The sequence below is a fragment of the Carettochelys insculpta genome, chromosome 1 (genome assembly GCF_033958435.1).
Source record: "Carettochelys insculpta isolate YL-2023 chromosome 1, ASM3395843v1, whole genome shotgun sequence".
In the NCBI taxonomy this organism is placed as follows: domain Eukaryota; kingdom Metazoa; phylum Chordata; order Testudines; family Carettochelyidae; genus Carettochelys; species Carettochelys insculpta.
In genome coordinates, this window is record NC_134137.1 from 109,433,052 (window position 1) to 109,458,866 (window position 25,815).

General features: G+C 41.8%; 1 protein-coding gene across 4 annotated transcripts in view; it reads right to left on the bottom strand.

Moving 5' to 3' along the window:
* Nucleotides 1-880: 880 nt before the first annotated feature.
* NALCN (sodium leak channel, non-selective) overlaps nt 881-25,815 on the bottom strand; it is a 398,131-nt gene continuing 373,196 nt past the window's right edge. For all 4 annotated transcript variants that reach the window (XM_074983150.1, XM_074983148.1, XM_074983149.1 and 1 more), the window contains 14 exons: nt 25,547-25,640; nt 24,907-25,013; nt 24,428-24,502; nt 18,626-18,745; nt 16,665-16,733; nt 13,389-13,537; nt 12,523-12,616; nt 10,567-10,699; nt 9,580-9,695; nt 6,886-7,043; nt 6,050-6,200; nt 3,364-3,513; nt 2,780-2,897; nt 881-1,478 (listed from right to left, as the gene is read on the bottom strand). In XM_074983150.1, coding sequence (XP_074839251.1) covers nt 1,285-1,478; nt 2,780-2,897; nt 3,364-3,513; nt 6,050-6,200; nt 6,886-7,043; nt 9,580-9,695; nt 10,567-10,699; nt 12,523-12,616; nt 13,389-13,537; nt 16,665-16,733; nt 18,626-18,745; nt 24,428-24,502; nt 24,907-25,013; nt 25,547-25,640 — 1,728 coding nt within the window. In that variant the 3' untranslated portion in view covers nt 881-1,284. The remainder of the gene's footprint in view (nt 1,479-2,779; nt 2,898-3,363; nt 3,514-6,049; nt 6,201-6,885; nt 7,044-9,579; nt 9,696-10,566; nt 10,700-12,522; nt 12,617-13,388; nt 13,538-16,664; nt 16,734-18,625; nt 18,746-24,427; nt 24,503-24,906; nt 25,014-25,546; nt 25,641-25,815) is intronic.

Consider the following 25,815-nt stretch of genomic DNA (forward strand, 5'->3'; position numbering starts at 1 on the left):
AGTGCTACTTGACTGCTTTTTTGTTTTGATAGTATATAGACTAGCACGGCTTTCTCTCTGTTACTTTGTAAAAATACTGTTCCTTACCATGAACTAAGTGCTGACCTCTTTAGGTCATTCGTGAATAATAAATCTTTCTAGAGAGATATGACTAGAATAGAATTGAGGAAAAATAAAAATGTTGTGCACTAGTGTGAGGGCCATCTTCAAGTACGGGATGAAAAATACACAGTGTAAACCTGAATACAAGTTGTTACAGCTACAGAATGTATGAAATCTTTCAAAGCTCCATGTATGCTAAAAGACAATAAAGACTCTGGTGTTATTCACACTGCCATAATATAGAGTCTTCTAAACACATGGGCTGCGTCTACACGTGCACGCTACTTCGAAGTAGCGGCAGTAACTTCGAAATAGCGCCCGTCACGTCTACACGTGTTGGGCGCTATTTCGAAGTTGAAATCGACGTTAGGCGGCGAGACGTCGAAGTCGCTAACCCCATGAGCGGATGGGAATAGCGCCCTACTTCGACGTTCAACATCGAAGTAGGGACGTGTAGACGATCCGCGTCCCGCAACATCGAAATAGCGGGGTCCTCCACGGCGGCCATCAGCTGGGGGGTTGAGAGATACTCTCTCTCCAGCCCTTGCGGGGCTCTGTGGTCACCGTGGGCAGCAGCCCTTAGCCCAGGGCTTCTGGCTGCTGCTGCTGCAGCTGGGGGTCCGTGCTGCATATACAGGGTCTGCAACTAGTTGTTGGCTCTGTGTATCTTGCACTGTTTAATGAAAGTGTGTCTGGGAGGGGCCCTTTAAGGGAGCGACTTGCTGTTGAGTCCGCCCCGTGACCCTGTCTGCAGCTGTGCCTGGCTCCCTTATTTCGATGTGTGCTACTTTGGCGTGTAGACGTTCCCTCGCTGCGCCTATTTCGATGTTGGGCTGAGCAACGTCGAAGTTGAACATCGACGTTGCCAGCCCTGGAGGACGTGTAGACGTTATTCATCGAAATAGCCTATTTCGATGTCGCAACATCGAAATAAGCTATTTCGAAGTTGGGTGCACGTGTAGACGTAGCCATGGTGATCACCAAAATAGAGCTGAAATATAACATACAGTTCTGCATTACATTTTATATGGCAAAAGGATAAGCAGTTAAAAACCCTGTGGCATTCATTCTAAATAAAACATACATCAATTATATCTTTTTCAGTACAAACCCCAGGAATATTAGATTTGTATTGGAAATGGCTGTTGTTGCAATCTGACTTCAGTTTGCCTCTTTTGCTGATCAGATGTCAAGAAGATCCTCTCCACTCTCATCACTTTCCACAGTCAACTGTCTTGTCCACCATTTTTTCACTTCTGAGCCGCAGGAAGCAGCATCTGACATAGGGTTCATCTTGCATACGACAGATTTCATAGTTGTCCGACCACCAAACCGCAGATTGACTGAAGACACTGAATGGCTTATTGGTTTGGGAGCTAGGAAATTAAACAGAAAACTACTTATTAGAGTACACACGCTTATTGAACTATTTTATTGCAGAGCTTTTCTATATGAGAGATTTGGCACCAGTTTAAACACATTGGTTTAAAATGGATCTAGTTAAACTGGTGCAAGTCCCTAAGGTAGATGTACTGGGGGGTTGATTTTGCAAGGTGCTAAACAGTCTGGCCCTGATCTATCAAAGCCTCGTCTTGGTTTTATGTAGCTCAATGATCCCATTGACTTCAGTGGGACTGCTCCTGATCTTAAACACATGCTTAAGAGTTTGGTGGATGGGACCAGCATGCTCAGCAGTTTGCAGGGCCAAGCTCTTACACTGATTTAACACTTGATTAAATTAGTTTAGCTTGTGTCATTAAAATACTAAACAGCTTAACCAATATATGCTAGTGTTAAATTGACCCAAGTGCATTTCAGTTAAAAAGAATAATGGAGGAAGAAGGGCTACTGTGCCTCTTTTACACGTGACCCCAGTTGCATGTGTGGGCATAAGCACGAGGTCCCATCCCCTCACGTTCATCAGCAGAGCCTGCCGTGAGGATGGTGAACTCTAAGGGGAGAAGTGATACAGTGGTAGCATGCATACATCTCAGCACGTCCTGTTCAGTCACCCTCCCCTATTCCCTACATGAACATTGACTTCAAAGACACTATCTGGCTCTTATTTTCTATTCTGATGTAGTCACTGTAATGAGAACTAAGGGGGAGCTTCATGTTTTTGAATAAATAAACCTGAAGGGGCTGATTAAAAACCTAGACAGAAGACCGAGGAGCTTCTCAGTCCAGAATATGGTTATTGCAGAAATGGAAGAAGGCATCATAAGCTGCCGCAGCTATAATGAACTGTTTAATTAAGCTGTTGTTATTGTGTTTGTTTATATACTTCAACTGCACCCAAAATGCTGTACTGGATGCACAATCTTTGCTCCAAAGACCTCAGTCTATATAGGCAAACAGAGGAAGAACAGGAAAAAGAAGTCCAGCATGCCAATCACGTGGTCAGGGTGGACTAATCATGTTTTCATAATTTCATGTCTTTAAAACTCCAAGGGCATGAAGGGACAGCTTCCACTTACAGGGCTCAGAGGGCAAAGCACTACAAAGTGGATGGGGTAGGGCAAAGAGGAGGAAGGACCATGGACCAGCTTCCTCTCCCTCCACATTTTCTTCATCTCGGGCTTGTGTATACACATGCTAACCCTCTTAAAATAGCCTCTTATCAAGCTGCATCACAAGAGGTGCTCTGGTATTCATATATTTTATGGTCTTCACTTACCTGATGGCAAACGCCACTGTCCAAATTTCCGTTGAGGCTTCCCAGCATCTGTGGAGTCCTGCCGATATCCACCCCTGTCTGAAAGTGTTGGACTCAGGAGCTGCTGCTGGCTACTTGTCTGTATGGAGCAAAACCAAAATTCAGTGACCTTAATCACTATGGTTTCTTGTGGCATGACCAAATGGTAATTTTTAATGGTCACTGTTGCTAGTGCTGACTTAACATCTTTAGTTTTTCCCTGAGGCCTGGCTTTTTCCCTTGCAGTCTGGTTTCTGGTTCCTCATCATAAAAAAGATTTTCTGTACATTAACAGAAAAAAAATAATTGGTCTGAAGTTTTATGATAAAATCCCACAGAAGAGCTCCAGGGCCCAATGAAGAGCCTACCAAACCCAGGGCTCCTCAGTTCCTGTCCAGAGCCCCATCCCTCAGAATATGTTGCCTTTATAATGGAATGCCAACGTTTTAAATACATGTTGTTTTACACCGTTTTCAATGAAAATTATATGAAAAGGAATTTTGTTGTGAGAAACTCAAGGATATTCTTGATCAGTATCAACAATAATGATTTTCACAGGCCCATACCTCTGGCTGTGCATTATTATCCTGATTGTTAGTATTCATATCTTCACTTGGCTGTGTTGTCTCAATGCTGGGTGGATTCAGAAAGCGGCTCAATTCCTGCTGTTGACTCTCTCGAAGACTATGGATAATGCTGCATGACTGCTGCTGTTTCTATCAAAATATAATACGCATGTGATCAAAAGGTAAAAAAGAAATTTCCCTCTTAAAGACTTTTGTGCTTTGATTTTTTTTTTAATTTTTTTTAGACTCCCTCTAAATACTTAATATTTCAAACAATTTTGAGTGGCTGATATAGATTCCAGAGTGTTCAGTCTTTTCTCTAAATTTACACAGACCCACGCCTCATCATTGCTATTTCAGTGTAGAGAAATCTGTCTCTGTGAAACCTACAAGCTTGAGATGGTGAAGTCTGTGTTCTATGTCATGTAGGTGGTCAGATTTACAAATCATAAAGGTGCCTTCTGGCCTTAAAATATATCAGTGTATAAATTTGTGCATCAAGAGACCACACAAAGAGCCAGGGGAAACCAAACTCTGACTTAGTAAAAATGGTCTGTATGGGATTGATCAGAAGCCTGTTGAAGGCAATGGAAAGATTCCCACTGATTTCAATGGATTTTGGATCTGATCCCAAATAAGGTCGAATAAAATGGTCATAGAAGTGTCAGGAATACTTTACAGAGTGTATTTTTGTTGGACACTATTATTGTAACAATGCCAGAAGTGTGCTGCATTCTTTACATTACAAATAGAAAAAATGTAGCCCCGTCATTAAAACCTTACAATTTAATTAATTTTAGATTAATCTAAATGGTCCTTAGAGAAGGTTTCATTGTGCTGTATAATTTTAATGTGTCACTTGCTTAATGATTAACAACAGAATTTGAAAGTATGTAAAAAGGTTATATTAGCAAACTCTTTTGGAATTCCACCCAGTTAAAAGGTGCAGGTGACAAGTAAAGGTGTGATTCATTCTGTTAAAATCAAACAAAAAGTTTATTTATTTGTATATACTAAATATCATAATGAATCGAGTAACTGGGTCACACAAAATTAAAAATGAGAGATTGGATTACTTAACAGCAAATATAATGGAACAAATGTGGAAAATTAATCTGAAAAGTAATCATTTATGTGAATTTATCTGAAATTTGTCATTTCATATGAAAGGAGAGCTGCATTTAAACAATCTGGTTTTGGTTATACAAAATAAGAAAGCAGAAAGAATATTAGCCTGCTATTATAGAATTAAGTAGCAATAACCCTGCTGACTTCAATATCACAGACAGCAAAAGAGTTTTTGTAAAATTAGAAGCACATGAACGAGCACCTCACTTGAGATTTGAAACTCACCCCTTCACAAAGTCACTCCAGTACTATCTCTCAGATATAAGAAGAGAAGAGAATAATAGTAAGCACTGTTTCAAATTCCCTGATGTACTCAAATCACAACATTTTCATGGCAAAAGATCTTTGTGGTGAAATTTCCTACTATAATTTTGGCCCAGGTTAATTTTTTTCCAGCAAAAATGATAATAACTCAGTGGAAATATTATGACTGGCCCAAATGTTCTGAGCATTCTGGGCCCAATTTTCACAATTATAGGAACCCAGGGCTTTATGTACCTAATTTGTACATGCACATAGGCACAGGTTTGGTGTTGAAGTATGCAAACTGGCCTCGTGTGCATATAAATTACTTATTTGCACACACAGTCACTGTAACAGTACATGCAAACTAGGTTTCAAAATTTGTATTACATTTGGGTTTCTTTGAGGATTATAGTACCAGCCTCAATGGGATCTATTTTTCAGTGATGGAAGTCTTTGGTTTGGTGGGGACTAATAGGATGATTGCCTGCCTGAGTATCTATCCAAGATGGAGTGGCAGTGGTAATCAGAAGCACAAATTCCAGAAACTGGCATTCTCTTTAACCTCTAACGAGTTGTTTTGAAGACCGCATGGTCTTGCGCCATTGAAAATAATGGGCATTTTGTTATTACCTTCAATGACAGCAAAACTGGGCCCCATATATCTTTTCTTAAATAATGTCTTCCTTCACTTAAGCATTTGGCCTCATCTGTTGCAGAACAGGTCAGAGAGTTTTCTTGCTGTGTAAGGAGTGGGGCTTTGCTGGAGGGAGAAGATTTTGTTTGCAACGTATGCTGAGTATACAAATTCTGTGAATGTAACTTTTCACTGACTGTGTATCAGTCCTACAGAGACTCTACCAGCATAGGTGTGTTAGCGTAGCTACACCAGAATAACCTTCCAGTGAAGAAACAGTCTATCCCAATGGAAGAAGTTTTACCATTGGTGTAAGACTGCTATCTCCCCACCACCCCCAAATGCAGTTAGCTATACTGACATCAGCATTATTCCACTGACACAGATGCATCCACTCTAGGGATTAGAGTGGCATAGCTATGTTGTCAGTTAGATCAATATGGGTACATTGGCTAGAGGTGTGAAAAAAGCCACACTTTTCTGTTCTATGTTCCTATGTTGACCTAACTTTTCAGCATAGGCTAAGACTGATTTTTCTGCTGATATTTTTTTAACTCCCAGAGCTTATAATGGCAACTCTTGAACAAAGGAGGCAAAATGAGAGAAAACCAGCTTTGTTGACTAGTTCAGGTCACTGCAAGCACTCCGCCAGCACTTGCTTTCTTTTGCTTGACTTACTGCTCTGATACGCTTTAAGCATTTCTTCAGCCACATGCGTATGGTCTGTTTGGCCACTTCTTCTTCTATTGTGTACTCCAGCTGTTCTCTGGCAAGAAGCTCTTCCAGCTGGAGACTTTTCCTGATATCAACAGACCGATACGACAGCATGCTGGAAGAAATACATAAATAAACAGTATCTGTAAAAACCCAGTTCGCATCCCTGCATTATTAGAAGTGTTACATTTTAAAAATCTCAATGCAAATATGTCAAACTTTGGCACCTTCAATAAATTTATATATTAGCTAAATAAGGAAGAAGGGAGGATCTACTGGAGCTCAGCGCAACTGAAAATCAGGACACCTCTGTATAGGTGCCTATATATGTATTCAGATGCTTAAGTTTAGGCATATACTTTTGAGAATTTGTTTTCTCATCCCTGCTCATGGTGCCGGCATAACTTGTTGCATTTTTTTTGTTTTTGGTCTGTGACAATGTAATCATTGGAGGAGACTCAGTTTCGCTTTTGCTTATTCTCAATTTTACTGCCTGGTTTTCACCTCTACTAGCACAATACTAGATTGTTTGAATTTACAAACCCAGAAAGAGAATGTTAGTTTACAATACCTGTTTCAAATGGGAATTTAGAAAGTCCAGGGAGACATTTATTTAGGACTTGGAATTTTGACAACAAAAAAAAGGTGAGGGGGTGAACCCTCATATGTAGTGTAAATTTAAGCACAGACTAACACCGTAAACACAAGCTTGTATCCCTATCTCATTTTTCAGGCTTATGTATAATATTTACTCTGCAGAGAAACCTACTATAGCCAACTTAAAGAAAAACTCATAATACCTCAGTACGTCATGGAATGTCACGTCTCCACCATTGTGCAGTCTTTCCATTTCATAGCACATGTGCTTGAACAAAAGTTTGTCCTTATCGAGATCTACTTCCAACCTCCCACGCAGCAACCTCAGCAGAAACTTCACACGGAAGGTTGGGATTACCCCCTAGGTAAGATTGCATCATAGCTGGTTAATTGCGGCTACCTTATAAATCAGTCAGAGGTTCTATTTGATGCTCTTTCTCTTAAGTGATACAGATGATGTATCTCCCAAGACCCTTGGGGGTATATCTACACTGCAGCTGGGAGTGTGGCTCCCAGCCTGGGTAGACACACTCGAGCATGGTTGGCTTGAGTTAGCATGCTAAAAATGCCAGTGTGGCGGTTGCAGCTCTGGCAGAGACTTAGGCTAGCTACCTGAGCACAGGTCCAGGGAGCTGAGTCAGCTTCAGAGCCTGAGCTGCAGTAGGAACTGCAGCATCCAGGCTGAAATAATTGGCAAGCTAGCTTGAGCCCAGCGAGCGCCAGTCTGTCTACTTGGGCAGGGATGCTGGTTCCCGTCAGTGGTGTGGCTGTACCCTTTGACTAGCATGGGGTCAGGACAGTACTAAGGATAACGCAATTAAACAAAGCAGACATAAAGGGTCATATCATCAGCTGGAGTAAACCAGCAATAGTTCCATTGAAATCAATGCAACTATCCTGATTCATACAAGCTGAGGATGTGGCCCTGACAATTTTTATTTCCTGAGAATGAAACCTTAGGCTTTGAGTTATTTACTAAGTCAACTGGATTGCTAAACATTCACAGCTGTGTACCACTGGGCCTGTTATGTAGCTGCCCCATCATGTGTGTATACAATGGTGTAAAAGCAGTATGGTCTCTGGCTTTTCCAAGAGCTTCTACAACAAGATGTAACCAACGTACAAGCTTCTTGAGGTGTCTATGGCAACAATTTTGGGTCTGGCTTTTGACAGGGACCAAGGAGTGAAAATGTTCTTTCCAAAACTTGTGAAATAAAATAGTTGTCTTTGAACATTATGTCTGTAACTTTTTTCTTATGGGAGGGGTCAGAAGTCCTTTGCTACCCAATGTCCCTCATTACAGCATTCTCCTCCCAGCCTTAGGGTGTAGCATACTGAGCCCTGCCAGCCCTGCACACACAGGACATAGACTTTGATTCCAACACAGCAGTTTACTGCCATTAGACCATCAGCTGCCCTCAGCCCACTGCAGCTCATATTCAAAATTGTTTGCAGTAACTCAGTGATGGGATGAGTCAACAATTCATGGTTTAGTTGGCACCCAATCATAAGCCCCTTCTTCCTCCTCAGCTGGGTCATTGTGAAGACAAGAAATGTAAGCGTGTGTGTCTCTGAAGCCTAGATTGAGGAGACAACTCCTCTGCTGCATGGAGGGTGTGATGGGGTTCTGGGGTCCCCCAAGCTCTGCACCCTGTCTGCAGGCAGGAGAGTCTCTCACTCAGCAGGAAAACAGCAGGTTTATTAGCTGACAGGACACAGCATCATACAGAGGAGTCAGTACAGCAGGCAGAGACAGCCAGTCCAATCCATGTTGAGGAGAGGAGGCCCCGAGGGGCCCCCAGAGCTGGGGCCTTGCCCCCTCCTTTGTCTCTCTCTCCCTCAGCCCAGACTCACTGCTTCCAACTCCCAGTTCCAATTCAAACCCCTCAGGCTCCACCTCCTCCTCTGTCTGCAGTACAAAGGTGTTACCTGGTCGTCAGGGTTACCCTCAGCAGGAGCCCCACACCCTCTGTGAGCCACACACACACACAGGTATCCCCCACTCCATCACAGAGGGAAAGGACTATGGCCTCCAAGCCTGTAAGCACCTATACACATGCTTAACTTTACTGCTGTGTGGAGTTCCTGGGAAGAAAGCTACAGATGCACGTCCATGTTTCAAGAATAAGGGCCTATGTGAACTGCAGCATGTCATGTTCAGTGTTCGTTTGTGAGCCTGGGCTGGTGTTAATAAATATCCCCTTGCTCACCAGCTACGGTTACACTACAGCACTCTGTCAACAGAAATCACTGTTGGGAGAGTTGTCCCAACAAAACTTCTGTCGACAGAGTGCGGCCTCACACAAAAGCCAATCGGGAGAGTGCTCTGCTCTGTTGACAAAGGAGCCAGACTACCCGGCTGTTCTCTCAACAAAACAGGCACCTGGAAGCACAGCAGACAGGGCTGCCCATTGTTGTGGATGCCCCGTCTGTCGAGAGAAGTCCTCCCCAGAGCATCCACACAGGTTTTTGTTGACCGAATCTGTCAACAGCAGCGTTATGCCTCAGAGCTTGGAGACAGAACGCTGCTGGCAAAAGTGCTGAGTTTTGTCCAGATGCTGTTGACAAAATGCATTTTGTGTGTGCATGCAACACGAGTTTTGTTGATAAAACCTGGGATTTGCCAGCAAAGCTAACTTGTGTAACCATAGACACCCGACTCAATGGGTAACCACAGCCCACTTGGAGTATTCCTAGTCACATAATTTTTGAGGCAACAATACAGAGGACGTACTTAGATCATAAATTCTTTGTGCACAGGGACTGTCTTTTTGTTGTGGGTTTACACAATGTCTATCACAATGGGGTTCTGGACCACGTCTGTGGCTCCTAGGCACCATGGGAAAATGAGTAACAACAATAGTAAGGAGTGCAATGCTTTTTGTCAGGTATCTTACCTCCCTTTTGTCATCAACCATGTTCCATATAATTTGAAAATGTCTAAGGTCATTATAGCTTAAAAGTTGGTCTTCTTCAGTAGAGTAGAACAATGAGAAATTCTCCACGATGATCGCTAAAAACACATAAATGAAACACAGTGCAGGCCCAGTGTGTCAGTACGCTGGAACAAGTATACATTAATGAGACATACTCTTATTTCAGCAGGAACTGACTTGTCATGTGTGGCTGTGACAGCAGCAGCCTGTGGCCAATCCCAGTGCTAATCCAGCCCCATCAATGTTCCCACTAATCTTTCCCATCCATGTGTGGATTTTTTCCCCATTCATGCGTGGAATAATTTTTATGTGCATTGTACCAATGTGCACCACCAGTAGAAATAAAAACCTAGTTGCAGGCACACTGCTAATCAGCTGACTGATATCTAAATCTCTCCTGAGCAGCCTCATAAGCACTCAGTTTACAGGGGACACTGACCCCCATATGGTGTGTTTTTGCTGTGCTTCAGTTTGAATATTTGGCCCTTAAACCTTAAACAGTGACTTACTCTTACACTCACTAAACTCAACTGGAAGATTCTCAGTTACTTCAGTGGGACTCTCAGGCCTCTAAAATATAAACTGGAGAGTAGACTACTGCTGCACAAATGATTTCCTTTGTACAGATCCCAGCTACTCTTTCATTTTCACATAACTTTCACTTACAAACCTTAGCAAAAGACATTTTCTTTTTTAGATTTATCAGGCAGCAATTTAATACAAATGTTAGAAACACACACCTACCACCCAAGCATCTGAAAACATCGAACAATTATATGTTAAGATGAAGGTGGTTTAACAACTCCTTTTTACTTAGAAAGTTAAAAGAAAGCTAACAGTTCCTATGCCTACAATGTAAGGGCTGTTCTGTATGAGGCCCTCAGCTCTAATGGCACTCCACCCACGTTCTACGATAACTATTTTCATATTTGAATAAATGTTGCTCACCTACAAGCAAATTTAGCATTATATATGCAATGATAACATAAAAGGAACAGAAATACATCAGAGCACCAGCGTAATTTCCACAATCTGTCTTCCAGTATGTGCTATTATCTGGAGTACAAAAAGGAGGCTGAACCTTCAAAAACAAAAGAGTAAATAATTAAATCAATAAAACAGGAGATTGCATATCGGTCTGCAGTTGACATAACTATAATTTTGGAAAATAATAAAGGTAACAGTGCACCTCAGATAGCGTAGGTTTTCTGGAGAAATACAACATTTGGGGGAAAGGAGGAAATATTTCTTTGCTATTTTAAATAGCAGCTGCTGAAGGCAGCTCAGAGCTGGCCTCGGAGGTTATAGATTAGTGGGCAGTGTGCAGGTGAGGCAATTCAAAGATGCACAGTAACTCCCTTCATGACACGCCTCTGCAATTATCACAGGTGCCACCATGATATACAGGGCTGTCCCTAGGGGTTGGTGGGGCCCAGGGCATAGGCGCTGAGGTTCTAATCTGCTGAGGAGTGCTCCTCCCTTGCTCCACCCAGACGCTGCCCCCACTCGGCCCCTTGTCCCAGGGCCCACCCAGCAGCCTGGTGCTCCAGCGGCTGCTGCAATAGCCGCGATGGCAGCCAAAGCACTGGGCCCCTTTGGGTTCCAGTGCAACTGCCCCTTTTGTGCCCCTCCCCCACGCATCAGCGGGCTGCTTGTGGATTGCTGCTGTTACAGCTCTGTACTCTTCCCACCTTCCCACTGCTCCTGCCCTGCCCCTCCTCCTGCCTCTTCTCCAGTCCTGCCCCTCCTCCAGAAGTGCTGTGCCTTCTCTCCTCCCCGCTGTGTTCTGGCACCTCCTGATGCCATGAGACATCGGATCCGTGGGAGGTGGCAGGCTCGGGGGCGGGCGGGGAGGGGAAAGGCATTGACCTGTGAGGCCTGCCAGCATGTAGGAGATGCTGCGGGCGGAAGCGGGGGGTAGGCAGTGTGTATGTGAAGAGTAAGGTTCTGATAAGGTTGGCTGCTGCTGGCTGCTGCCGTTCTGGATCAGGGGCCTCCCCAAAGCATTGGGCCCGGGGCAGTCACCCCGGATGGCTTTGACCCCATACGAGCACGGTATTTATTACAACAGCAAAAGAGCAACCGGTGACAGTGAAGTGTTATGACACATGTTTAAAAACAGACACCACTCCCATGCGTTCAGGATAGGATGTGAAGAATCTGATTGATTGTAACTGAAATTACCAGGGGAGTTTTATGTTAAGCAAAATGAAACGACGTTAATCTGAATTTGCACCAGGACATCAAGATTAATGATCTTATGCAATGTCTCAGGGAACTTGACTTTTAAGGTAAGATTCATCTGAAGGATGGTGGCACCATCAACAACACAGTGATTCTTTGTACCAAGCCAAAGAGGCAGTTGCTCTGGGGCCCAATGATTTAAAAGATAGTTTGGGTGACCATATCTCCCTGTCTGAAATATGGGACAGGGAGATATGGCTGGGGCGGGGCGGCTCCTTCTGGCTGCACCAAGCCCCAGGGAGCTGCTCCCCCCAACTCCGGGGAAGCGGCAGCCATGGGTGCTCCTGCCCCCACCCCAGAGGGCCTAAATATGAGACAATTCATCCCTTTTTAAAAAATACGTTGGGACACCTTTTTGGCATCCCAAATACAGGACCATCCCGATCAATATGGGACGGTTGGTCACCCTAAGGATAGCAGCAGTGGCTGGCACCCCAGTGCAGGCATTCTGAGGGCTGGCTGTGCCTGCCCCCTCCCTTCCACCAAAGGCCCAGCCCCTTCTGGAGGGGGACAGAGTCAAGCCCCTCTCCCCACACTTTGCCTATAGCCTAGGGAAGTCTGTTGCCAGCCCTGGTACCAAGCCAGGGTAATGGATTTTGAGTCAGAGGAAATTGCGCAACCAGTTTTGCGTCTATTCTTTTTGTGATTGTGTGTATTTACCATGCAGTCATGCATAATTTTGTTCCAGTCTTCCCCAGTGACTATTCTGAAGAGTACAGTAATGGCCTTGCCAGCTGATGAAAAGTTTGCATGTCTTTTTAAGAAAAAAAGAGAAATTCATACATTAGAGACAAAACCTTGGCAATACAAACACATGCAATTCTCTGCACAATTGTTTTGCTGTGTGTTCAACAATTAAAAAAGACACTGATGTTTATTATTCTTTGTTGAGTTTCATGCCCCACAAGTTGTTGGTAGAACTCAGAGAATAATTTTCAAACACATTCACTGGATGTGCCATGAATGTAATAGGGATTAAGAAGCTGCACACTCGCCATCCTGTTTTGAAAACACTGGCTAATATCTTATCAAGTAATAAAAGCTTATTCAGGGCCATATTCTGCCCTGGGACTTCATTCTCTCTGTTCCTCTTCTGAGGTGCAAAGAGAATGCAGAGCTGTCACTGGGTTTTGTAGAATTCCTAGATGACATAAAGCTACTATAGCCGACTCGTTCTCACTCCATTTGCGGTATAGGGACCATTTCTGGAAGAACCAAAGGTGTGTAAACCTATGGTGCAGCACCCTTGGCAAGTGAAACAGTCCACTGGGGATTGTTTCAGCTAGCCCAATGCAGAGCAGCCACAAGCCTCTATAATACATTAGGTGTCTGTTTAGCTCCAGGGTTTAGAGAAAGGAAAGGTGGCTTAGAGCCTGTTATAATTTCCAGCTAAGTGTCTCTCAACTACATCTAAAAATCTGGCTCTTGGATGCTGGCATAAAACCAAATAAAAATTTTGTGCTCAGCAGAGGGCAATATTTTATTTGGCTGTTAAAACCTTTTCCAAAGTGTAGCAAATCTTGTACCTGTTAATGTTCTCTCCATACTTCACTGTGCCAAATAAAACTACTCCAGCGAAAGCATAACAAAGAAGCAGTAAGAACATTCCCACTATGATAAAGAAACTCTTATACATGCTGACAACCACAGTCAGCAGCAGCATTTTCAGTGTCACCTGGAAAGGCAGAGAGAACACACAATTAATGATCCTTTTAAGTAACAGAAATAAGAGAGACCAACATATTTATAACTTTAAAACTTGTAACAATTTTTCTTATAATTGGGAAAACAGATAGGCAGATGAGCTGGTCTGGTAATTTAGTGGTAGCTCAATAAAATGTCATACTGTGAGTCTGAGTTTGGAACAAAATTTCTCTTATGCCAGGTTTTATGGCGGTGGCTTTCAACCTTTCCAGACTACTGCACCCCTTTCAGGAATCTGATTTGTCTTTGGTATCACATATTTCATCTTAATTGTAAACTACTTGCTTATAAAATCAGACATAAAAGTACATAGCTGTCACAGTACACTAGCATTGAAAAGTTGTTTACTTTCTCATTTTTACCATATAATTATAAAATAAATCAACTGGCACATAAACATTGTATTTGCATCTCAGTTTTTATTATATAGAGTAGTATAAACAAGTCATTGTCTGCATGAAATTTTAGTATCGACTGATTTTGTGGGTGCTTTTTATACAGCTTGTTTTAAAACTATGCAAATATCTAGACGAGATGATACACCCTCGGTATACCGGTATTCCTAGTTAAGAACCAATGGTTTATGGTAATCAGTACAGGATTTCACTGGAGATTTAAAGAAACCCTTCTGTCTTCAAGGGTAAATTCTAGGTCCTCTATGACAAAACAATCAGCTCAGATTGATTAAACCATTTAAATTTCTAACACAAGTCATCTATAGTTCCCAAGCAGAAACAGAGAAACACGATCCAGCAAAACGTAGAGAAAATGGAATTTTGATATTTTGTGTCACGGCAGAATTACTACATTAGGTTTAATTAATTTCAAAAATATTTGAGCACTGCAGGAATGTCTCTATTTGCAGTATAGGTGTAACGATTTTAATCAGAATTTTGATAAATCTGACAAATTGGTTAATTTTTTCTATCACACTACATCATAGCCATAACTTAATTGGATCAATTAAGCACTTAACCTGAAATATGAATAACTAGGTTAAGGATTTGAAAAAATATCTATCATTCAAAAAATTGATGTAAATGACAAGGCCGTGTTGCATATAAGAAGCAAGAGTTTTACTTTGGCATCCAAGGCTCTCCAGGCTCTGGGAGGCAGGGGGAAGTGAGGGAGACTGAGGCAGACTTTTCCTTTGCTGAACCTCTGACTCACCTATTTTTAACCAATTCAGCCTAATACAGAATTCATTTCCTTCACTACAGTTATTGTAATACGTCTTATGCCTTAGAAAAGGTTTGGATAATGTCTGGAGAGCTTTTTCCACAACACAATGCATAGCATTATAACTTACTACAGAGACAGATTTGTTCTCTGCATAGGTAGCTGTCAGTTACACTTATGCTGTGTCTACATTAGCCCCCTCCTTTTGGAGGGGACATGGTAATGAGGGATTTTGGCAGATGCTAATGAGGCGAATGAATATGAATGTGCAGTGCCTTAGAAGTATAACGGAGGCTGTCTGTGATTCAAAAGTGCCACTTTTGAAATGCACACCGCCGATGTAGATGGGGGCCTTTCGAAAGGACCCCCTGATTTTGAAACCCCCTTTTTCCCAAAACCAAATGGGAAGAAAGGGCTTTTGAAACCGGGGGGTCCTTTCAAAAGGCCCTGTCTACATGGGCACCGTGCATTTCAAAAGTGACACTTTCGAATCACGTGCAGCTGCCATTATGCTAAGGAGGTGCTGTATATTCTTGGCAGCCCTTCATTAGCATTTGCTAAAATGAATCATTACCATACCCCCTGTGAAAGGAGGGGGCTGGTGTAGACACAGCTTTACTGTCTGTTACACCTGTATAAATCTAGATACCAAGTAAATCAAAAGTAGCTTCACTGGTACTACTCAATTTATACCAGTGAATCTGACAATTTGGCCAAACACCTTTATTTTACTGAGCACTAACCACGTATTTAGACAAAGCATAATGTGGAAGTTAACACTAGAAATGAACCTTCACTGTAAAGGATGTTGCTTCTGCATGTGGACAGCAGCACAAGATAAACACATCAGCCTATCTTCTGCTTTCTTGTGGATAAATTGAAAATAACACAGACACATCACAGTACCTCGAAAAAACACTGGTTACAAACATTGAATAGGGTAGTGTATTCAGGACTTCAGATGGAAATAATTTTACAGTGAAGTCTTTCATATCTGACATTCTATCATCTAGAACTCTCAAATAACCAGAATTTTAACCATAAGTACATTTTCATTACGTTTTCCATAAGTACGGTAGAGTTAAAGTAAATACAAATACAGACTGCAAAGATAGTATAAGTTTACAGTGTACAATACTACTCTTGTTGGTAAATACAGTACTCTGCATACATTTTTGTTTGTTTCTTAATATCTAATCTTGTTTTTCTTCAGTGTTATGCCCTGCTAGGCATACCTCTATTATCCAGAATAGTTGAATATCCAGCAACCTCCTAGTCACAGGGCTGCCAGATATGAAAGAGTTTGCTGTAGATGATGTGGTGCTGTGGTTACCTTTTTGGTGGAAAAATATTCCAAAAAGTGTAATTTATTTCTGAAATGTATTACACTCAAATGCCTAATGTTTTAAGCATAAAAAATGGAGACTAACAGAAGCAGTATACAAAATGGAGACCTTCAGAATGTGTTGCAGAAAAGCAAAGCAACACATCATTTAATTGATTGTGGCAAGGCCCTGATGGGGAAGCCTCAGTCAGTTCCTGCCATTCCAGCTCTAGTCATAGGAAGTGGATTGGGCCTAGGTAAAAAGCATTTGCTTAGCTAACCTGCCAGCTTCACGTTAAGCAGGAACTATAAGGCTGGGAGGAAGTGTGTGAAAGGGAGACCAGGGATCAGGAGGGAAGGGAGGAGCAGGGAGCAGTACGACCAGCCTTGTGTTAGGCTGTGCCCTTGCAAATAGCCTGCATATAGTAGGAAACTGGTGGTGGGAAACAGATACAAATAAAGAGCCTGGGTGTCGCACCACCCTGGAGCATCTCTGAGTTTGTGAGAAGTGGGGCCTAAGGGTTTAATATGGAGGGGTGTGGTGTGGACCCCATCACATCTAAGGTATGGAGTGTAAATCTTGGTTTGTACTTACATGCTTCCCACATATTGAGAAAAACCTGAAGACAATGACACAGGCTCCCATCATATATGTGTAGGCATTCTGAAATTTAAACACAAGAGGCTTCATGTACAGTGCCCAACAGTAATCTCTCAAAGATCAGATTTTCCTCTATGAACCTTTCTTTAACTACACAATGTACTCAGCATTTTTTAAAAAAAGTAATGAACACAAACTGGTCCCGCCAATATTTCAGCAATGCACGCTGAACAATAATAAACAGAAAAATGTTTGCCACATCAAAAGCACTAACCAAACCTCCCAACACAACAAGCCAACAAAATCCTCGCAGTTCTCTTGGCTAGGCTGTAATTATGTCCAACAACCTCCTGGTTGTATGAGTCGAGGCAGCTGCTGGCTTGCAGAAACTCCACAGGCTGCCAAGCTACTCAGCAGCAGGGGGCAAACTAAGTCTGCCAGGGACAAAGAGACAGTTTACAAGGCAGGTTCCTCTCCACACACAAACAGTGATTGAGGTAAACCAGCAGGAAGCCCCTCAGCAATGTAGTTTGAAGACCGTCACAACTGGGGACTGTTGATAAAAGCCAATCAAGCTGCTCCTCTCCAGTGCTCAGATGTGGAGCTCACATTCTCACACATCAGGGTGTGCAGTCTCACCTCTGATTTTAAACTCATGAGCAAGGGTAGAGCTGACCTCTTCCCTGGGCATCTAAACCTTCTGCCTTGCTGGACTAAACAATGCTCTGTAACAAAATGCATGGACTGGATTCACTGACATGCTTTGCATCGTTCATCCATTTAGAATCTCTGCTTTACTTTTCTCTGCAGAAACTGCAGCCTGACTTATTCCCTCCAGTCTTTCCTCCTCTCTCATCCCTCAGTGGACCTGCTCCAGACATGGTCTCTCAGTCACATGACATCACCCTCTTCCATCTCTTCACTCCTTCCCTCTTTTCACTCTAATCCCTCCTATGGATTCAATTCCTCCATGAGGCCAACAGACCTTAACCTATATGGCTTCAGCCACACAGCCAAGTTATTTCGAGGTAACAACTGTCATTTTGAAATAATTTTGCTAGTGTCTACACTAGGGATGTGCTATTTTGAAATAAATTCAAAATAACAGGTGCGTTATTTCAAAATTGGTAAACCTCAATGCAGGACGAATAACTATTTTGAAATAGGTTCTGTTAATATGCAGTATAGTGCTCATGACAAAATAGCTCTTTCAAAATAAGCGCTATTCCCTGTCTTAACAGCACCCATTTTGAAACAGGCGCTATTTCAAAATAAGCACTATAGCTGTGTCTATACATGCCCCCTCATTTTGGAGGCACTTCAGAAGATGCTAATGAGGCACTGACATGAACATGCAGCGCCTCATTAGCATAATGGCAGCTGTACACTATTCGAAATGACACTTTCGGAACACAGCTGCCCATGTAGACAGGGGCCTTTTGAAAGGACCCCCTCCCCCGACTTTGAAAGGCTTTTGAAGTCAGTTAAGTCCTTTCGAAAGGCCCCCATCTACATGGGTGGCAGTGTTCCAGAAGCAGCATTTTCAAATCACGCATGGCCGATGTTATGCTAATGAGGCACTGAAAGGAGGGGCATGTGTAGACATAGTTTATATGTGCAGACTATTTATTTCAAAATAACTAAGTGCTATTTTGAAATACATTTTTGTGTGTAGTAGCCCTATTGTGAAATAACTATTTCAAAATAGGGCTGGTGTGTAGACCTAGGCTGTCAGTCCACTATCTGCTCCACCACATAATAAGAAGGAAGAAATAATCTAGTTCACCAAACCCCAGCCTCACCAGCCATCTTATTTTTATGGGTCTTATTTTGAGTTTGGAAACACGCTGGAGTTGGCAACTGTCCTTATTTGGGTGAACAATAGCAGTAAAACTGTTGGTGGTTTACAAGTAAAAGTAATAAATGATGACTGTAGTTGCAACTGTTGATCTTACTAGTAAGGCAAAGTGAAGTATCACCCATATAACACCAAGGGAGGTCACCAAAAGATCATATCGATTTCTTCGGCTTTGCCAAAAGCCAGCAGGAGACATGGCAATAATCTTCATTGTGACCTAGAGAACAATAAAGATAGTCTTGTTAGTATAAATTCTTAGCAAAAGGTTATTTTTCACGGTAAGAACATGTAATCGCTAAAATGTTTTGGTAGCGATTTAATTGTAGATTAGTCTTAAATGAGTAAGAGTTTTAACGGTTAAACAAAGGGTTAGTATGAAGGCAGAAAATGATTAAGTCGATGATGCATAATTAAAAATTGGACATGTGTCTTTGAAGTAGTGGTCGATGGCTCAATGTCTGGTTGGTGGTTGGTTTCAAGTGGAGTATCCCACGGATTGGTTCTAGGGCCAGTACTGTTCAACATCTTTATTAGTGACCTGTATGAGGGGATGGACCGCACTCTCAGCAAATCTGCAGATGACACTAAGGTAGGGGTCAGGAAAGGATAGGGTCCAGAGTGACCTAGACAAATTGGAAGACTGGGGCAAAAGAAATTTGATGAGGTTCAACAAGGAGAAGTGCAGAGTCCTGCATCTAAGACGGATGAATCCCAAGCACTGTTACAGGCTGGGGACTGACTAGCTAAGCAGCAGTGCAGCATTAAAGGACCCGGGGATTATAGTGGATGAGAAGCTGGATATGAGTCAACAGTGTGCCCTTGTAGCCAAGAAGGCTAATGGCATATTGGGGTACATTAGGAGGAGCAGTATGAGCAGATCTAGAGAGGTTGTTGTTCTCCTCTATTCAGCACTGGTGAGGCCACATCTGGAGTACTGAGTACAGTTTTGGGCACCCCCAGTATAGAAAGGATGTGGACAAATTGGAGTGGCTTCAGCAGAGGGAAACAAAAATGATTAAAGGGCTGGAGTACATGACCTATTAGGAGCGGCTGAGAGATCTGTGCTTATTTAGTTTTCAGAAGAGAAGACTGAGGGGTAGTTTAATAGCAGCCTTCAACTTCCTGAAAGGGGGCTCTAAAGAAGATGGAGAAAAAACTGTTGTCAGTGGTGACAGATGACAGAGGAAGGAGCAATGGTCTGAAGTTACAGAGGGAAAGGTGTAGGTTGGATATTAGGAAAAACTGTTTCATCAGTAGGGTGGTGAATCACTGGAATGTGTTGCCTGGAGAGGTGGTGGAATTTCCATCCCTAGCGGCTTTTAAGTCCTGTCTTGATATAGTCATGGCTGGGATGATTTAATTAGGGTTGATCCTGCTTCAGGCAGGGGGCTGGACTAGATGACCTCCTGAGGTCCCTTCTAGCCCTAGAATTCTATGAATCTATGAAGTGACTCAAGCACATATTTATGCCAATTTCACAAAGCTACACTTAAATACAAGGTTAGAACTGTCTGATACGTCTCATTTACTGCACATTAATTTAAAAGCAACCTTCCTGTTTCTGTTTCAATTGTTTTTTGTTTTAATTCTGGTGAACTCCATCCATGCTCAAAAGCATACATGAGCACGGGAAGCATAAGGCTGGAGCAGAAATTGTATTGCCAAGTAAGTGGCAGTGGGTTTCCCAGGGCTCCTAATGAAAACAGAGACCAAAAGGGTTGACTTTTCTTGGAAAGATAGTGATGGCCCAGGCAGGGTGTTTAAGAATATGCACTGTTTAGAAAGGGTAATAGTATTTAGTATTCGTACAAGTCATTTGATCCGTGCAGAATTTCTACAAAAGAAAGATTTGTGTTCTGCACATTCAGTTCTTAGCTACACATACTAATGATTTAAGTATTCTTAAGGCATATCATATAAAATAACATTTTATCACTAATATCTTTGATTTTATATCCTGGCATTCAATACTGACATTTAACAATATTTATTAAATTGCCCAAGGATGAATGGCATTTACAGCTACACTGGTTTTGGCTCAGATTTGACATGCTCTTCATTTGCCTGATTGTATACTCTCGACCTACACCTGAGTGAAAAGCACAGAACAGAATCCCAACTTTTATAATCTGTGGACAAATGTTTTTCAGTTTCCAAATACCTATTTTTGCTGTGTTTTTCTGTCCCTCCCAAAACAAGCTTCCTCACAGCTAGCAGGATGCTACAGCGCCACCTACCATTATTTTAAAGAAATTGTCTACACCAGGCAGTCTAAATAATTCTCTTCTCACAAGTCTTTTCAAGATGTTTTATTGTAAAAATAGGGTCCACCTGATACACATCTTAGTCATTGTTAAAGCCATGTTTCACAGTATCCTAATACAATAATGAGGTCTCACAGTAAACTCCCTCCCTCCTGCCCCGATTCTGTGGTCACTCAAACTGAGCTTATAAGTAGGAAAGACAGTTCTTATCTCACAAAGGGTGGAGCTCTTAACAATGCTCTTTAGAACTGGTTTGGTGCAGTCTTCACCAGAGCTATGCCGGTAACGGACTGGAAATTTTGGGTGGACTCAGGAGGTGTTTGTGAGTGCAACGGCTTTAAACTTTTCAAGAAGGACCTTGTTAAGAGCAGCAAATAGGCATCAAGAGTATTCTTCAGTTTGGAAACAAGGGAATGTTTTTATTTCTACGTAATCTTCTAATCCAGGAGAGAAAGTTGCACACATAGTTTGGATTTTGTCTAAAAGGTTTTCAATTTATATCTGTATCTAAGTAACTGTCTCATTAAGATGCAGGCTACTCTGGAGCTTCACAGAAGTTTCTGTTTCTGTGTGCAGCACACTTTCACTCTTAGCTTGATCTCTCCTCAGTGGGCATGATCCTGGATTGTCTGTCTTGTCTGACCTCCCCATCCTCCCTTCACTGGTGAGGAAGGGCCTTCATTTCCTGAGATTGAGTACTGGCTCTTTCAGCTTCCTTTTCACAGGTTGTGTTTGTGCTGGCTTGGCGGATGGCACTAAAAATAGACCATTGCAAACACCACGTACCACAGAAATGTTACTGTGAATCTAACTTTTCCTTTGCCTTCTAGACAATTTCCCACACAGAAGGGCCTCCACGTAGAACAACTGTCATCAAAAAGTCAGTATTTCTCAACTAGCAGTTATCTCACAGAAGTATCTCAAATATCAAAATATTCCTTATTTACCACAGAAAAAAATAGAGTATAAGATTGTCGTGTAGTAACTGTTAACTTTATAATAAGAGACTCATAACTTCGTGGATGATTTCATAGAATTGTAAACAAACTACAGGAAGTATAGTATGTGCAGTTCTATAAAATGGCTAAAATATAAAGGTTGCTTAGGCTTTACTTTGGGTCTCTTTATTTGGTGATTAGCAAAGTGAGCCTTTTTTAGTTGCTACCTCCTCGCTTAGCCACACATAGGAGCTGAGACCTCTGATTACTCTGAGATCTCTGATTGCCTTGTTGGCAAAATGGCAGATGTTTCCAGATGGAATAGTTTCTATACTAGGGATAAAATCTGTATACAAATCAATCTACTTTTATTTAGTTTCCCCATGAATCTTGTACACTGAAAAATCATTGTCCGTATCCTGAGATTTTCTTTAGTCAAAATACTTGAAATTCTTGAAAACTGATTTTTTCAACAGGCAGAACAAGAGAGTAGGAATTTTTAAAATAATCATTACTTGGTGAATTAAAATCTGATTAAGCATCCTAGAGATCAGTGAAACCTCTTCACATTGGCTTACTCTCACAGAGGCACTAATTCCTCTTGGGTAGAAAGCACAGGTAACATATGATATATTTAGGACTGCCACAAGGTATTCACTTCATTGTTTATCCATCACTGCTGGCAAAACCTATCATGGGAACATAGGAACTGTCATATTGGATTAGACTATTGATTCATTCAATCCACTATCCTGTTTGGTAACAGATGTTTCAGAGAAAACTGCAAAAAAATCTTGAAGTAGAATTATGGAATAAGCAAATCATAAGAGGAAGTTTATTCTGAACTCCCATAAACTTGTGATTGGTTTACAATCTGAAATATGTATATCCCTTCTCATTATTCAATTTATGCAGTGCAACTATCTACGTTACTACCTTTATAAATATCTAATCTTCTTCTAAACCCTGGTAAGCCTTCACACTCATTCATATCTTGTAGAAATGAGTTCCACATATTAACCTTATAGAGATGCTTTTTGTCAGAGTGTTTTTCAGGCTGTTAACTAAGGTAAACCCACCTCCTTCATGTCAATGCTTGTACTAAATTTTGTCTTTTAAGATGGGAGATGACAGCCTTACGATAAAGGAAATTATAGACCAATAGCTATGTCTCTCAGTCATTATATCCTGACTACATAACCTTTACTCTTCTGTACTCATATCTATAAACTACCTGTTACTCTGTTGATGTTAATTTGCTTTTTAAATGACTAATGGAAAGGAAATGGATACACAGAGTGGCTCTTATTCATAAATATATGTGCTTTCTATGGCTAATGGTCCTTTGGCCTTCTGTTTGTCATGGTGTCATATTTAAACTGACTGAGAATGAAAGGAAGGATCAGAGAGAAGGTGTATGTTTTAAGCAGGACTTCCAAGGTTGCTAGGCCTTGCACTGATTTACCACACAGCACACACTTTGTTGCTCTGTTTTAAAAATTGACTGAAATACCATTCTGACTACTAAACATATCCAGCATGAAATGATGTGTGCTAAGAATATAAAAATCAGAATTTGGGTGAATCTAGCACATAAGAGCCGTGTCTACACGTGCACACTACTTCGAAGTAGCGGCACTAACTTCGAAATAGCGCCCGTCACGGCTACGCGTGTGGGGCGCTATTTCGATGTTAACATCGACGTTAGGCGGCGAGACTTCGAAGTCGCTAACCCCATGAGGGGATGGGAATAGCGCCCTACTTCGACGTTCAATGTCGAAGTAGGGACCGTGTAGTTGTTGCGCGTCCCGCAACTTCGAAATTGCGGGGTCCACCATGGCGGCCATCAGCTGAGGGGTTGAGAGACTCTCTCTCTCCAGCCCCTGCGGGGCTCTATGGTCACTGTGTGCAGCAGACCTTAGCCCAGGGCTTCTGGCTGCTGCTGCTGCAGCTGGGAATCCATGCTGCATGCACAGGGTCTGCAACCAGTTGTCGGCTCTGTGGATCTTGTGTTGTTTAGTGCAACTGTGTCTGGGAGGGGCCCTTTAAGGGAGCGGCTTGCTGTTGAGTCCGCCCTGTGACCCTGTCTACAGCTGTGCCTGGCACCCTTATTTCGATGTGTGCTACTTTGGTGTGTAGACGTTCCCTCGCAGTGCCTATTTCGATGTGGTGCTGAGCAACATCGATGTTGAACATCGACGTTGCCAGCCCTGGAGGACGTGTAGACATTATTCATTGAAATAGCCTATTTCAATGTCACCACATCGAAATAGGCTACTTCGATGTAGGCTTCACGTGTAGACGTAGCCAAGAAGTAAAACACCCATTTCTGCAACACATAGGCTGTGTCTACACCACAAAAATAACTTTGAAGCTGAGCATCTACAGACAATCTACTTCAAGATTAAACTTTGAAGTAGGGCACTACTCCATTCTTGGGAGTGGAGTAAGGACTAACTTTGAAGTAAGGGAAAATGTGCGTAGACTCTGCTGGCTACTTCGAAGTAGTGCCTAACTTTGAAGCTAACTTCGAACGTAGTTCCTAGCATAGACACAGCTATACACAAGCACGAATCATATGAGCAGCCTCATGGATTTGTAGACTAAAATTAAAACTTGGACAACAACCCTAGTACCAAATTGAAATATACATAACTTAGTCTGAATCTGGATAAACAATTAAATACATTACCATACCTCTAGGACAAAAATGAAGGTGAAAACAACAGACATTGTTGCTAAAGGCACAGTCACCGGATCTTCAACATCCCACTGAAATGGAACAAAGGTAGTGGGTCATAAAACAGATATAAAATCTATTTACCACTTTGATTTTTATTTCAATGCCTATTGTTGGCATAGATTCTATATTTAAACTGAACAACACATTCAGATGGGAATGGCAGGTGGGTGCATCTCTCCTTTTCTATGGATTTGCCATTAAATGAGACATTAAATATAGTGGGCCAGATTTTTAATTGCTATGAAGTGGTGGAGGCTCCAGAGACTTTAAAAAAACTGCACTGATTTACACCAGTTGAGGATCTGGCACATTGTATTTAGAAATATTTCCAGCAGTTCATTACTAGCTATGGCTTTATGTACAGTTCACTATTTCAAAATGATAAGCACATTCATTCTATCACTATTACAAGGCTCAAGAAGAAACAGAATACCTTCACTGAAAGCAACACAGACTGGGCCAGAACAAGCACAGCAATAGTTCTCTTAAAAAATGGATGCTGCGTTATATCATACATTTTTGCTCTAAAGCCATCATTATCTGAAAAAGAAGGAGTTAAACAGGAAGAATTAAACAGCACACAGTGGTATTTTTACCTTCACATTTCTTGACATTTTTTGTTTGTTAGGGTTAACTTAATCCTTGCCTAGTTTTGAAATACATTTCTAATTTTCTGCATCAGTTTCACATATCAAATAGTACTTCTGAACATGTAATTTCAAATACCAAACACCAATGTTGCATGAAGGCTTTGGTAGTGGTAAAGCAAGTGCATCATTCAACTGCCGTCAAGATAATACATTAAATTCATATCAATAACAGGCAAGTGCAAATATATTTCATTTAAAATTCATTTTTTCATTAAGGCTTATCCCCAAACCATTGAAGCACAACGTTTTTAGGTTGATTTTAATAGCCGTGTGCAGAGATCTGTAGTTGGAGCCTGTTTCCACATTAACCTATGCATAACCTCCTAGTGGCCTAATGATTACAATTTTAATTTGAATCTTAGACTCCCAGGGAATTATGAACACTAGGGCTCAACATGAATGAAATCAGAATATCTTTGATACCTGGACGAGGTGGGAGATGAAGAGGTTGAGCTATCTTCAGTCTGCTCTTTAGATCTTCCCACCGCCTCTGATCTACAGTCAGTAAAGCTGTACCCTTAACAAAGGAAAACGAGAGGCTGTTGTCATATAAAAACTTAAGCATTTCGATGTTGTGCACATGAAAACAGCAACTTGTCTTGGTACATATTCAATCTCTCCTTGAATGACGAAGTATTTGGATAAAGGGGTCAAAGTATCAGCCCCTGTACTCAAGAAGATTTCCAGATGCA